This window comes from Hemitrygon akajei, unplaced genomic scaffold, assembly GCF_048418815.1.
Source record: "Hemitrygon akajei unplaced genomic scaffold, sHemAka1.3 Scf000113, whole genome shotgun sequence".
Taxonomy (NCBI): domain Eukaryota; kingdom Metazoa; phylum Chordata; class Chondrichthyes; order Myliobatiformes; family Dasyatidae; genus Hemitrygon; species Hemitrygon akajei.
Genome location: NW_027331999.1, coordinates 1,866,543 through 1,881,870, shown reverse-complemented (window position 1 = coordinate 1,881,870; position 15,328 = coordinate 1,866,543). Strand labels below are relative to the sequence as shown.

Sequence of the window (15,328 nt, the reverse complement as noted above, 5' to 3'; positions counted from 1 at the left end):
CAACCTTGATTTAGCAGAGACGTTTTTATCAGCCTTGTACCAGGAGAGGTTGGGGGATGGCAAAATGGAGAATAGTGGGGCTAAGGGAAGTAAGGGAAACAAAGCCGAGTTAGTGTTGTCAAGGAACAGAATTTTGAAATTGGCCCGTAAGATACCCCTGGGTGGACATTTTGGAGTGAGGAAGGAATTTATGGAGGCACAGAGCCAAGATGAGGAACAGATGTGGCAGTTCGAAGGTCCAGGGTTGGACACGGATGATCTGTCCGGCTTGACAGAGCTGGTTGTAGTTGAAGAATTTAAGTGTGTTCCCGATAATGCAAAGGCTTTCCGAGATGTAAAGGATGCCGCTACCTTGAGGGAGTCTGCTGGGTTAGCAGACGAGGTTGTTTTAACCCGCAAGGTTGAGTTTACTCCAGATGCCGAGAGAGTAACTGGGAGGATCAGGGGAACTTGGAATTTGAAACTGGGACTGGTATTGAAAGCCTAGAAGAGGCAGATGTCCCATTTGCCTGTGTTCGGGTTGTGAAGGTACCTGTGGATTCACAGGGTACTGAACCTTGTGTGGAGACTCAGGAAAGGTCTGAGGTATCTGATTTGGTTAAAAAGCAATGCAATCCTTTTGGGTCAGATGGACTTGGTTCAGTGAAGAAAGGGTTAAACTTGGCACCAGTAGAAAGTGAGGATTCTCAGTCACTTGTGTTAAAAGTTAGTGATGAGATAAAAGCTGGTGAGATGGATGTTATTGAAGATACTGAGGGAAAAAGTGTTACTGGACTTTTGAATAAAGTAAATGTAAAGTCAGGTTTGGTTCCAGGACTGTTATGCAAAGGGAAGGGACTGTTAACTAAACAGTGGTTTGTTAACAAGGTGTTTGTTTTGAAATTTAAGGATAAACAACTTGGTGATGTTGCACAAGTATGTGATTTGGAGAGGCAGAACTTCAAGTGTTGTTTTGGCTCAGAGAGACCATCTGCTAGTGTCATTAAGGAAACTAATCAAATTAAAGATCCTGAAGATAAAATTAATGACCTGCTTAAAATTAATGAGTGGTGTGGAAGTTCAGAAAATGGGCTCAGTTTAGAAAACATTGGTGATAAGCTTTGTTTTTCTGGACGAAGCTTGTGAAAGTTAAAGATGATATCATAGTAGGTTGACTGAAAGTTAAGTTTAGAAGTAAAATAGAGATTACTATTTGCACAAACTTCTGTAATGTACTACATTATAATCACACATGTATTGGTTCACTCTTTGTGATATACACATAAGCTAAGAATTAACTCCACTGTAGAAAAAGAATTACTGTCACTTACCCTGGCATTACAGCATTTTGAGGTCTACATTTGTCCAGCACAGAAACCAGTGATAGTTTATACTGATCACAACCCCTTAGTATTTTTGACAAAAATGAAGAATAAAAATAGACGGTTATTAAGTTGGAGTCTGTTGTTCAAGAGTTTGATATTAAAATACGAAATGTAAAGGGAAATGACAATGTAATTGCTGATTGTTTATCCAGGTGTTAATTTGAAAATATACCTGTGTTATCCTTGTAGTTAAAGACCACTTCCGTATTAGATTAGACTCTGTACTGTGCTTTACTAGTTAATCTTCACCCTGGTGAAAATTTTTTGAAGGGTGGGGGTGTTATGTGTGCTGAACAGACCAGATGGAAATGGGGTCCAGAGCTGACCCTTCCCCCCTGAGGACTATGCTGCTAATGAGAGAGAGAGAGAGATGAAGAACAGAGGTAGAGACATCTGCTACAGATTAGAGAGAGAGAGACGACTGATTTATGTATTATGGCTTCTTCACTGATGGAAAGGGAAACAAAACCTTTTGCTGCAGGGACACTTCTTTCCTCGTTAACATTCCTGAGGAGACAGCAGGAGTGGCCTAGTTTGATGGACCTAGACACATTGAGTTGATGGATGGCTGATACCCCGTCAGTGGGGACAAAAGACGAGTCTGGGGAGACACTCCTCAGACACACCAGTGGACACTGACCGAGTGTTGTGCACCCACAGGAAGGTGGGGGCTTAGAGGACCGAATCAGGAGATCGGTCACAAAAGCTCACAGTGTTACAGCAGGGCCGGTGGGGACTTGTGTGTGTGTCCACTCATGCCAGAGTGACGAGTCCTCAACAGAAGAACAGTCCAGCTGAGAACGGAGGGGTCATAACCGAATGACCACAATGGTACAATGGCACAAGAAGACAACAGAAGGTTTGCCTGCTGCAGCTGCTCAATCTCATGCTCGCTCTCTCTCACTCCCTCTCTCCCTCTCCAACAATTGCAGCACAGCAACGGTACCTCAGTATGGACGAACTGAACTTTATATTCTCTTATGACTAGTCATTTACCCCTAGACATTCATAGAGCTTGTTTATTATTATTGATTATTATTCCTACACTTCTGTGTTTATTATTGCTAACCTGTTTTATATGTATATTTGCATTATTGATACTGTTTTGCTTATTTTACTAAAAAAACACCTTTAGTTAAAATACCACCAGACTCCAACGTATCCTTCCATTTCTGCTGGTCTGTTAACCCAGTTACGGGGTACGTAACAGCATAACTTACTTAGTATTATTTAATTATTTATGGTTTCATATTGCTATATTTCCTATTCTTGGTTGGTGCGACTGTAACAAAACCCAATTTCCCTCGGGAACAATAAAGTATGTCTGTGTCTGATTACTGAGTGAATTGCTTACCACATTCACAGCAGGTGAACGGACACTCCCCGGTAAGAACTCAATGATGCACACTTGGTTGATTTGGCTGAGAAAATCTTTTCCCGAAGTCTGAGCAGGTGATCAGCCTCTACCCAGTGTGAACTCGCTGATGTACCTTCAGTTTAGATGACCGAGTGAATCCCTTCCCACAGTCTGAGCAGGTGAATGGCCGCTCCCCGGTATGACTTCGCTGGTGTGCCAGTAGGTCGGATGACCGAGTGAATCCCTTCCCACAGTCTGAGCAGATGAATGGCCGCTCCCCGGTGTGAACTCGTTGGTGTGCCAGTAGGTCGGATGACCGAGTGAATCCCTTCCCACAGTCTGAGCAGGTGAATGGCCTCTCCACAGTGTGAACTCTCTGATGTACCTTCAGTTGAGATGATTCAGTGAATCCCTTCCCACAGTCCAAGCAGGTGAACAGCCACTCACCAGTGTGAACTGACTGGTGTCTCAGTAACTGAGATGACCGGGTGAATCCCTTCCCACAGACTGAGCAAGTGTACAGCCTCTCCCCAGTGTGAACTGACTGGTGTACCTTCAGCTGGGAAGAGCAAATGAATCCCTTCCCACAGTCTGAGCAGATGAACGGCCTCTCTCCAGTGTGAATTCGCTGATGTACCTTCATTTGGGATGACCAAGTGAATCTCTTCCCACAGTCTGAACAGGTGAATGGCCTCTCCCCGGTGTGAACTCGCTGATGTACCTTCAGTTGGGGTGAGCAAGTGAATCCCTTCCCACAGTCTGAGCAGGTGAACGGCCGCTCCCCGGTGTGAATTCGCTGGTGTGCCATTAGGTTAGATGACCGAGTGAATCCCTTCCCACAGTCTGAGCAGGTGAATGGCCTCTCCCCGGTGTGAACTCGCTGATGTACCTTCAGTTGGGATGACCGAGTGAATCTCTTCCCACAGTTCGAGCAGGTGAACGGCCGCTCCCCGGTGTGAACTCGTCGGTGTGCCATTAGGGCGGATGACTGAGTGAATCCCTTCCCACAGTCTGAGCAGCTGAATGGCCTTTCGCCAGTGTGAACTGACTGGTGTGTGAGTAGGTCGGATGACTGAGTGAATCCCTTCCCACAGTCTGAGCAAGTGAATGGTCTGTCTCCAGTGTGAACTCTCTGATGTACCTTCAGTTGGGATGACCGAGTGAATCTCTTCCCACAGTCTGAGCAGGTGAATGGCCGCTCCCCGGTGTGAACTCGCTGGTGAGCCATTAGGTTAGATGACAAAATGAAGCTTTCCCCACAAATTCAGCAGATAACCAGCTTCTGCCCAGTGTGATCTGACTAGTGTGTCACAGGTGGGAAGACGACTGAATCCCTTCTCACAAACAGAACAGGTGAATGGCCTTGTCCCAGTGTGAACTTGCTGATGTACCTTCAGTTGAAATGAACGAGTGAATCCCTCCCCACAGTCTGAGCAGGAAGGATAATCTAATGAATCCCTTGCTCCACTTCTTAAATATCAAAAGAGACAGCAAAACGTGTGTGTTGTGTTAGACATTCCCGTAGACGAATTCCTTGTCATTTTTAAACTGTAAAAAGATTTACAAAATCCATCAATTGGTTTAGAACAATATTTCAGCTGAGATCACTTGAGTTGTCAAGGTGTGTTCTGACATCACACTGTTACAGTGAAGTTCAACGCAATTTGGAGAGAGAAATCACCTTCTAACTGGGCACAGTGCTGGTATCTGGAATGACCATCAAACTCTCTGATGCTCTTCCTATCTCTATAAGAATGGGTCATCTCTGCCATCTCCAATCTGTGACCTAGCTCAGTTTGACTCTCTCCATTGGTATTATTCCCTGTTCCCACTGAGCTGCATGGGTCCCTGGCCCCACAGTAACTGAAACACTCTCACACAAATAGCCGGCAGTGTATTGCACGCACCCACCACTCTCTGTGTAAAATACTTACCTCTGACATCCCCTCAGTATCTATTTCCAAGCACCTTAAAACTATGTCCCCTCGTGTTAGACATTTCAGCCCTGGGAATAAACCTCTGTCTATCCACACGATCAATACCCTTCATCATCTTATACACCTAAAAATGCTCTAAACATAAAGAATGAAATTGTACATTGCTTTGAGTATTTGTCAGAAGTATACAACATTATGAGGGTAAGGATAGGGTAAAGGGAAGGAGGATTTTCCACTGAGGATGGGTGCGATGACAACCAGAGGTCATGGGTAAGTGGAGAAGGAGAAAATTTAATGGGAACATTTGGAAAAGCTCTTTACTGAAATGGTTGTGAGAGTGTGGAATGAGATGTCAGCACAAGTGGTGAATATGAGCTCAGTTTCACTAATTAAGAGAAGTTTGGATGGGAGCCTGGATGGTAGGGGTATGGAGGGTGATGGTCTTGGTGCAGGTAGTTGCACAGCTTAAATGGGGTTTTTTCAGCATTGACTAGATGGGCCAAATAGCCTCTTTCTGTACTGAACTTCTCCATGTTTCTATGTCAGAGAAGCTGGCCAAACTTGTTTGGAAGGGAAAAGGTAGGAGTGACAATGGAGCAGTAATGGCTGGACTTTCTGGGAGCAATTCGGACGCTGAGTGATCGATGCATCCCAAAAAAGTGGAAGCATTGGAAAGGCAGGAGGACACAACCGTGGCTGAAATGAGAAGCCAAAGACAACATAAAAGCCAAAGAGAGGGGAAACAAAAGAGCAAGCACTATTTTGAAGCTTTTAGAACCTAACAGAAGACAACTAAAAATAACTCAGATGAATGCAGGACATGGAATTATGATATTGTAGTCATTAATGAGTCTTGGCAGCTGAGGCATTTAGAGGAACAAAATATCCGGGGCCTCAATATTTCCTGAAAGTCAAGGTTTCTGCACTGGTTACGTTTCAACTTTTACGTTGTTAGGGACATACAAACTCTACAACCTCAAAATTTCACTTTTCAAGGCCTCCCACTTACCAAGTACTCCTTTGCCAGGAAACAGCCTGTCCCAAACCACACTTGTCAGATCCTTCCTGATACCATCAAAATTGACCTTTCTCCAATTTAGAATCTCAACCAGTGGTCCAGACCTCTCTTTTTCCATCTTTATTTTGAATTTCATGGCATTATGATCACTAATTTCTGTCACCAGCCCCAATCATTTCCTAACAGCTTATTGCACACTTCTATGTCAGGAATGTTACATACTGATTAAGGGCACATTTGAGAAACTCTACCCCATCTACCCCTTTTACACTATTCGAGTCCCAGTCAAAGCAGGTAGTCCCTGAGTTACGAACGTCCGACTTACGGACAACTTGTACTTACGAACCGAGGAAGGAGAACGCAGTCTGCCATTTTAAGTCGTTGCCATTGACACTGTGTTGAGTGTTTAACTTTGTATTGGGCTTAAATTTTTCTTAGTAAGATTTACCCTGACCTCACACCCCCCTCCCGCCATTCCTGTCAGCTGGTGGCGCAGTCAGCTCAGCACCGGGCTAGAGAACGGAGGTTCCCGAGTTTGTTTTAGTGACAGACTGCTCCCGTGCCGGGTTGATGTCGATCCAGTGACTCCCGTACCCTCCATACAGGGTTGCTGTCGAGCTTGCAACTCGACCTCGTAAAAAAAACACTGCCACCTCCAGTTTAAATTCCCACACAGAATATTGTGGAAGATCAAATACCCAAACCCAGCACAACCCCCAGTCCCATTTAACCTGTCTCAGTGTGGTGCAGTTCAGGACCTGGGGAATTTAGTGCTGCAGTTCTTAGGACCCAGTGGACCTCGGGAGCTGGCGCAGGTCGGCACCCACCACCTGCAGTGTTTCTGTTCCATTGACAGGAAGTGATCGCATTTGAAAATTAAGTGTGAATAATAAAGCGTTTGGAAAGAGGTGAAATGCCATCTGTCATTGGAAAAGCATTAGGCTACAGTCGGTCAACTATCGTAACAATTTTAAATGATAATCGATAAAGTGAGAATAATAGAGCATGTGAAAGTCCCTGCCCTGATGAAAGCTACAATTATTACTAAGCAACACAATAGTTTAATTATTGGAATACATACATAGTTTTATATACATAGAAAAGTAAAATACATACTATATACTAAGACAAACGTTTGACTAACTGACGCTAAATAATACCAGATGTACTTGTTCCTACATACGTACAAATCTGTCTTAAAGACAGACTCAGGATCAGAACTCATATGTAACCTGGGGACTGCCTGCATATGGAAAGTTAAAATCACTTACTGAATCAACTTTTGTTTCTTGGCATGGTCTGCAATCTCTCTACAAATGTGTTTCTCTAAATCCCTCAGACTGTTGGGTGTAAACAAGCCCCTATAATGGCTACAATATCATAATTCCCTGTCCTGAGCTCATCTGGCTTTCCTACGATGCTTCTTGTAATGTGATATACACAGCTCAGCACATTCATCGCACCATGCTCAACCATGACTTCAATGTTTGACTAAATGAGACTCACCAAACTTTCTCCTGACTGAATCAATGGAAACTCTGAGTCAGAAGCATTCTCTCTAGTTGATGCTCTCAGTCCTCGGGCTGGTTCACTTGTTGCTGTTCCCCTGTCTTCAGCTGTGGTTTGCTTCCAGTTGGGGTATTTCTTCCAATAGACCTCTCACCGCAGGTCTAACTTTAACCAGAGAGATAATAAAGCACATTAACAATAAAAAGGAGAACCAAACATTTCTGCTTAATGTTACTAAGAACAAAACTCACTGAAAGTTAAAAGTTGAATGCAGATATAATGATCTCAGTAAACAATCTTTTATTGTCCCTCACACGTCACAAAATGATATGGGATAAGGAGCCATCATTCAGTCAGGAACGTAATTAGATGATTCAATCCATCTGGTCTGCCCCACCATTCAACCATGGTTGATTTTTATTCCAACACAATATTCCTGCCTTCCTCCTGTAACCCTGCAGCTACTTAGCAATTTGGAATATATTAATCTCTGTCATAAATATACCCAAATGGCAGCCTCAACCAACCTCTTCAGCAATAAATTCCACAGATCAGACATCTTTTGGACAAAACGTTTTTCTCAGTTTTAAAGGGAAGCATCTTTATTCTGAGATTGTGCTCTCATATCACAGACTCTCTGTCTAATGGAAACATCCTCTCCATGTCCACTGTAACCCAGCTTTTCAGCATTCCGTAGTTTTACTTAACCATACATCCCTCCACCACCCCCACCGTCCCTCTGAACTCCATTGACCACAGGTCCAGAACCATCAAATGCTCCTCACACATAAAGCTGATCACTCCTGAGATTATTCATGTGAACGTTGTTAGCAACAACTGTACTTAACACATTTCCAGGAATAACAGACAAATTGGTACCAGGATAATTTACAGGGAAAGTTGTGCTTTCTTTACTGTTCTGCTATAACACAATGAGCCATTTCCATTTCCAGGTTAGATCAGGTCAATTTCAGGAAATTTTAACCAGTCCATGGTGAATGTAATGAAAGGAAACTGGAATTACTAGAAACACTCAGCAGGTAAGGAACAGCTGCAAGGAGGGGAACAAACTTTACAATTCAGATGAAGAACGTTTCGTCTGAATGACTTAAAAAAATTTCAGTTTTCAGTGCAGATCTCCAGCAACTTGAGATTCTGACTGATTTCCACCGAGTGACAGACAGGTGACAGTGAGGGGGGATTTCTAAACACAGTTTGAACACCAAAGTCACTGGTCTATTTCTACTGTTGTAAACACGGAACAGCCCATTTACTCACAGCCTCTCCCTGTGAGGATGGTATGGTAACCCATCCTCCCCTCAGTTAGCAGTCTTTGCTACCAAAGGAACTCCAGAAACAAAAATCTGATCCTACAACAGAGATACTCGCTCAACACCTCATAAGCCCAAGCAGCTCGATCCCCGAGTCCATTTTACTTGGATGAAAAGCTGGAATGCTCCAGGACCCAACCTCACAGAGTCACATAGCTGAATCTGCCACTCACTGACCCTGAGAGTCTCACACACCGACCCCGCATCTCACACTGGGTAGTGCAATCCAGGATTTCCCCACAACATGTCCAGCTGCTCGAACTTTCTGCTTCGCTGTAGAAGGACGACTATCCAGCCCCATCTGTAGAAGCACTAACCAATGTTAAAGCCAAAGCAACAATAGTTCCATATGCCTGGAATGCCGAATACAGAATTATAGCCCAAGCACCGACTCTCCCAGAACTCTTTGCTGCCAGTAAAATGCTGCAGTGTGTCAGCCCGTCACTGTTCATAAACTGGCACTTCCACACCAATACGCAACAAAACTGGTACCTGATGTTACTCTGGCATTCCAGCTAACAATAACCGATTCTGGAAATGACTCAGTGAGGTTCAAAAGAACACTTCACAATGAAGACAAGTGTTGGAGGAAAGATTGCTGATGTATAACATTGAGGTGTGGGATACAGGGTGGACCGAGGTTGACCCAGATGGTTGATGTACCTCACTGAAGCGGGGCGGGGGGTGATGGTTAAGAGACTGGACCGAGGTTGAACAAGATGGGCAGGGATGAGCACGTGGAACCAGATGGGAGAAGGGATCAAGGACAATCACTGATGGTCCTCCAGCAACACACTGACACTGAATTAATAGTACACACCACTGCATAAGAGATTCTAAAATGACAAAGTTAGAAAAAACAATAAGAACTTTGCCATATATACTTCGACCCTCACCAATTTTTATATAAACGCACCACAGAAAGTTTCCCATCCAGACACTTCACGCTTTGCACGGTAACTGCTCCGCCCGTGACTGCGAGGAACGGCAGAGACGTTTGGATCCAGAACAGCACATCACAGAAACCATTCTCCCCCTGGACTTCCCAGTCCCTCGGTAAAGCAGGCAGTGAAATCAAAGATGCCCACAACCCGAGACATTCTCCTTCCTCACCCACCCCAATCCGGGAGAAAGCAGCACAGAATGAGCCATTTCCATTCCCAGGTTAAATCAGGTCCGTTTCAGGAAATTATAACCAGTCCAGGGTGAATGTAATAAAAAGAAGCTGCAATTACCAGAAATGCTCGGCAGGTAAGGAACAGCTGTGGGGAGAGGAACAAACATTACAATTCAGGTTAATAACGTTTTGTCAGAATGACTTCAAACATTTTCAGTTTTTAGTGCAGATCTCCCGCAACTTGAGATTCTGCTTGACTTGCACCGAGTGGCTAACAGGTGACAGTGAGAGGGGGGATTTCTAAACACAGTTTGAACACCAAACTTGCAGGTTTATTTTTACTGCTGTAAACACAGAAAAGCCCATTTACTCATAGCCACTCCTCAGATTAGTAGTCAATGCTTCCAAAGGAACTCCAGAAACAAACATCTGATCCTACATCAGAAGTACACACTTAACACCTCATAAGCCCAAGCAGCTCGATCCCGGGTCCATTTTACCTGGATCAAAAACTGTGCTATCCCAGGAACAAACCTCAGAGTCACACCGCTGAATCTGCTACTCACTGACCCTGAGAGTTTTACACATCATCCCTGAATCTCACACTGGGTAGTGCAGTCCGGGATTTCCCCACCACCAATGTGCAGCTGCTCGAAATTTCTGCTTCATTGCAGAAGGATGACCATCCAGCCCCTTCTGTAGAAGCACTAAACGAAGTCAAAGCCATCACAGGACTAGAGTCCAAGCACCAACTCTCTCAGTACTCTTTGCTGACTGTAACACGATGAAGTATGTCAGCCCATCACAGTTCAAAAACTAGCACCTCCACACCAATGCACAACAGAACTGGGACCTCATGACCCTCTGCCATTCCAGATAACAAAAAGTGATTTTGGAAATAACTCAGTGAGGTCGAAGGTGTACAAGAATAGTTCACAATGAAGACAATGGTTAGAAGGATTGCTGATATATATCACTGAAAAGGTGAGATACAGAGTGGACCAAGGTTGACCCAGATAGTTGATGCATATCACTGAAGCTGGGGGGAGAGAGACTGGACAGAGGTTCAACAAGATGGGCAGGGAATGAGCAGATGGAACCAGATGGGAGAAGAGATCAAGGACAATCACTGATGGTTCTCCAGCAATATGCAGATACTGAATTAATGGTACATACTACTGTATAAAGGATTCTAAAATGACAAAGTTAGAACAAACAGTAAGAACTTTGCCAGATATACTTTGATCCTCACCGTATTTTTATCAACAAGCTTTCCATCCGGACACTTCATGCTTTTTATGGTAACTACTCTGCCCATGACTGTGAGGAACTGCAGAGACCTTTGGATCCAGATCAGCACATCACAGAAACCATTCTCCCCCCTAGACTTCCCAGTCCCTTGGTAAAGCAGGCATTTAAATCAAAGATCCCCACAACATGGGACGTTCTCCTTTCTCACCCACCCTAGTCCAGGAGAAGACACAACAGCCAGAAAGCTCCAGGACAAATGTGAGGAGCCTCAGGAAACGAGGCGAGTTGGGGGAAGTTAACGGGACTCAGTGGCCAACATCAGATTTCCCCAACACAACATGTGATCCTGCATCACAAACCGGAGGGCGGGAGAGTTCTGCAGGAAAAAGCCTTATGTGACCTGTCCGTGGGTCACCCATTTCAACTCTGCAGAAATAGACAGCCTGGGCTCCAGTTCTGGATCGTTCAATGCAGATTAAGTGAAGTCGACACATTTCTGACCAGCCCAAATAATCAGAAAATAAATGAGTAATTGGTCCTCAGTTTGGGGCTCACGGCCAACATCAGATCTCCCCGCTCGGGATCGGTCTCAATACTCACCGATGGGAAAGCGATATCTTTGGCCCACAGACTGTGATCCGACCCCTGGCTCCCCCACCCAGGAGGCGAGGACACCTTCCCCGATCCCACAGACAATCCACTTCAGCACTGAGCGGAAAGGAAAACACCGCCCAGCCGGAGTCTGTGAGCATGAGCGAAGGGATTGTTACATCGGCGGTTAAATGGGAGGGGCAAACGGGATCACGTGACTGGTGGGATCTCCCACCCCAGGCAGAGAGTCTAGCTACCCACCACTCTGTGGAAAGAGACAACCTTGCCACTTACATCTCCTCTCACCTTAAATGTATTAGACATTTCAACCACCAGAAAAGATATATCATCTGTCCACTCAGATTCAGGTTTATTATCACTGGCGTGCGTCATGAAATTTGTTAACATTGCAGCAGCAGTTCAATGCAATACATAATATAGAAGAAAAAAATAAAATAATAAAAATAAATAACTAAATCAATTACAGTATACATATATCTGGGACCATTGCTCGTCGTGATTTTTATAAAATGACCTGGATGAGGAAGTGAAGGGATGTGTTAGTAAATTTGCTGATGACACAAAGCTTGGGGGTGTTGTGGATAGTGTGGAGGGTGTTAGAGGTTACAGCGGGACACCGAAAGGATGCAAAACTGGGCTGAGAGGTCGCAATTGGAGTTCAACCCGGATAAGTTTGAAGTTGTTCATTTTGTTTGGTCAAACATGATGGCAGAATATAGCATTAATGATAAGACTCATGGCAGTGTGGAGGATCAGCGAGATCTTGGGGCCCAAGTCCATAGGACACTCAAAGCTGCTACGCAGGTTGACTCTATGGTTAAGACAACGTATGGTGCATTGACCTTTATTAATCGTGGGAATGCGTTTAGAAGCTGAGAGGTAATGTTGCAGCTATACAGGACCCTGGTCACACTCCACTGTGCTCAATTCTGGTCACCTCACTACAGGAAGAATGTGGAAACCTTAGAAAGAGTGCAGAGGAGGTTTACAAGGATGTTGCCTGGATTGGGGAGCATGCCTCATGAGAAAAGGTGAAGTGAACTCGGCCTTTTCTCCTTGGAGTGACGGAGGATAAGAGGTGACCTGATAGAGGTGTATAAGATTATGAGAGGCATAGGTCGTGTTCAAGGGTTCAATGTCCATTTGGAAATCAGATGGCAGAGGGGAAGAAACTGTTTCTGAATCACTGAGTGTGTGCCTTCACGCTTCTGTACCTCGCTATCTGATGGTAACATTGAGAAAAGGGCAGCCCTGGGTGCCGGAGTTCCTGAACAATGGACGCTGTCTTCTGAGACACTGCTTCTAATCCTCTGGTAATCTTATAAACATCTATCCAGTCTCACCCCAGAGAAAACAACACGTTTGTCCAACCTCCCGTTATAGCTCATGCCCTCTAATCCAGGCAGTGTCCTGGTAAACTTCTTCTGCACCATCTCCAAAGCCCCGACATCTTTCCGAGAATGGGGGAGACCAGAACTGTATGAAACACTCCAGATGTGGGCTAACAAGTTTTACAAAGCTGCAACACAACTTCCCGACTTTTGAACTCAATGCTTCAACTAATAAAGACAACCACGCCATTTGCCTTCTTAACCACCCGATCAATCTGTACAGTCTCTTTCAGGGAGCGATGAACTTGGAGTCTAAGATCCCTCTGATCATCAACACTGTTCAGGGTTTTGCATTTAACAGTGTACTGTCTCATACATTCGACCTACCGAGCTGCCAAGATGATCATCACTAATCAAATTTCATTGAGATTTCTCAGGTCCTGTTGAATTTATTGCCAAGTGCACAAGTACGGGAAGGTACAGGGACAGAGAAACACTGACTTGTGGCAGCATCACAGGCAAGTACATTCAGATAACACACGGAACACAAATTGTACAATTTTCCGTCAGTAACAATATAGAAACATGTTTACGTCATCCTGCTAATAGGATCAGAACAACAAGGGCTGAGCGGCGGCTCATCTCAGATGGTTCGGTGTGAAGGTCTCACAACCCGGACCGACCCCGGCAGATTCTGTGAAGGAAGCGAGGCGAGGCCGCCAGTTCGGGAAAGTTCATCCCCTCCCCCTTCAGGTTTCACTGAACACCTTGTGTTTCTCTCTCCCTTCCCCACCCCCACCTTTTATTCTCCAGTCCTGCCGAAGGGTTTCGGCCGGTAATGTCGACTGTATTCTTCCCCTAGATGCTGCCCGGACTGCTGAGTTCCTCCAGCATTTTGTGCGCGTTGCTCGCATTTCCAACATCTGCAGATTTTCTCTTGTTTGAGTTCGGGAAAGTTAACTCACTACCCAACGTCAGACCTCCCCGCTCGGGACCGGCTTCAATACTCACCGAAGGGAAATTGTTGGTGTTGCCCCGCAGAGAATAAACCGCCTCCGGCTCCCTGTCCAAGGGGGCGAGAACCCCCTCCCGATCCCGATCTCACAGCCGTCCCGCCTTCACAAAGAACGAAAAAACAACACTGCCTTTCCCGGGAATGTGAGCATGCGCAATGTGCTTATTGCGTCACGGGCGGTGGGCGGAGCCTCGGAAAATGCTGACGATCTGAGGTAGAACAGGATCACGTGACTCGGTGACTGTTCCTCCCCCTTCACATATTGCCCGACCCACCGCCGCATTTCCCAAATTATTTCATTATTTCCCTATATTATTTCCATATTTACACCAGACACGTATTTAGTTTTTCCCTCCATATCTTCCCCGATCCCTTTCCCTCCAGCCCCAGGTCACAGAGTTCTCAGGGTTATAATTTCGATTCCCATCCCATCCCATCCCGACACACAATTCAGACCCACACTGGAAATGTGCGGGTTTCAGTTAAATCAGTCTATGTTTATAAACACTTAATTATTAGCCCAGCCGTTAAACCGATAAAGCTCGAGCACAGCAGCACGTGGGTGACGTAACACACCACGCCCGTCAGGGCAGATCCCGGTGTGGGGAGCCCATGTGTGACGTCAGGCGAGTGGGGGGGGGAGCTGTGTGACGTCACCTGTGGGGGAGAGCTCGTATTTAAAAGCACCTTAATGGATTTTTCGGTGGGACAACATTAATCACGGGTTTCATCACTGAATCCAGTGTTGTGGGATGTAAAGTCCCCCGTTATGTGTCCGGCTGTGCCGTGTTGTTGGTGGAGTGGGCAGCGTGGTGTTTGTCTCGATTCGGGTCACAACACCAGAATTGCCAGCGGGGTCCACACACAGAGTATTAGTCAACAGAAAACCTCTCGTCACTGCTGTCTTTGTCTCCTGGTAAACTCAACACCCTGACAGTTTGGGAATCACTCAGACAGCTGATCGCTGAGAGGAATTATATTTATTGGTCATTAAAGTTCGCCCAGATTCGTTTGGACGGATTTGATGTGGAGTTCGGGGTGTCACAGTGAAAGGGGCGGACTGCCGAACTCTCTCCGTTGTCCAAACATCCTTCCAGGTGAGGCAACACTTCACCTGTGAATCTTCTGGGGTCGCCCGTTGTGTCCGCTGCTCCCGATGCGGCCGCCTCTACACTGGTGACACCGGCTCCTCCGCAGTTGTGCGGGGTAGGAGTGTTTTTTCTGGGGGGGGCGGGGGCGGTCGATGATATTATTCCCTTTTGTGCGGGAGGGGTGGGTTTTGGGGGTTTGATGATCGGGATGCCATCTTTTTGATGCGGGGGTTGAGGTGGGAGTTTGATTTTGTTCTCTGAACAACTTTCATGCTCTTTCTTTGTTTCCTGGTTTTCTGGAGAAGAAAAAAAGCTCAAGAATTGTTTACGGATACCTGCTTTGATAATAAATTAACCTTTGAACTATCCGCTCCGAGCGGGACTTCCTGGTGTCC

General features: G+C 45.5%; 1 protein-coding gene across 1 annotated transcript in view; it reads right to left on the bottom strand.

The window, feature by feature from the left end:
• Positions 1-6,545, bottom strand: part of LOC140723428 (uncharacterized) — a 91,746-nt gene extending 85,201 nt beyond the window's left edge. Inside the window, exons 1-2 of the mRNA XM_073037995.1 lie at positions 6,475-6,545; positions 2,719-3,971 (exon numbers count right to left, since the gene is read on the bottom strand). Coding sequence (XP_072894096.1) covers positions 2,828-3,971; positions 6,475-6,545 — 1,215 coding nt within the window. The 3' untranslated portion in view covers positions 2,719-2,827. The remainder of the gene's footprint in view (positions 1-2,718; positions 3,972-6,474) is intronic.
• Positions 6,546-15,328: the final 8,783 nt, after the last annotated feature.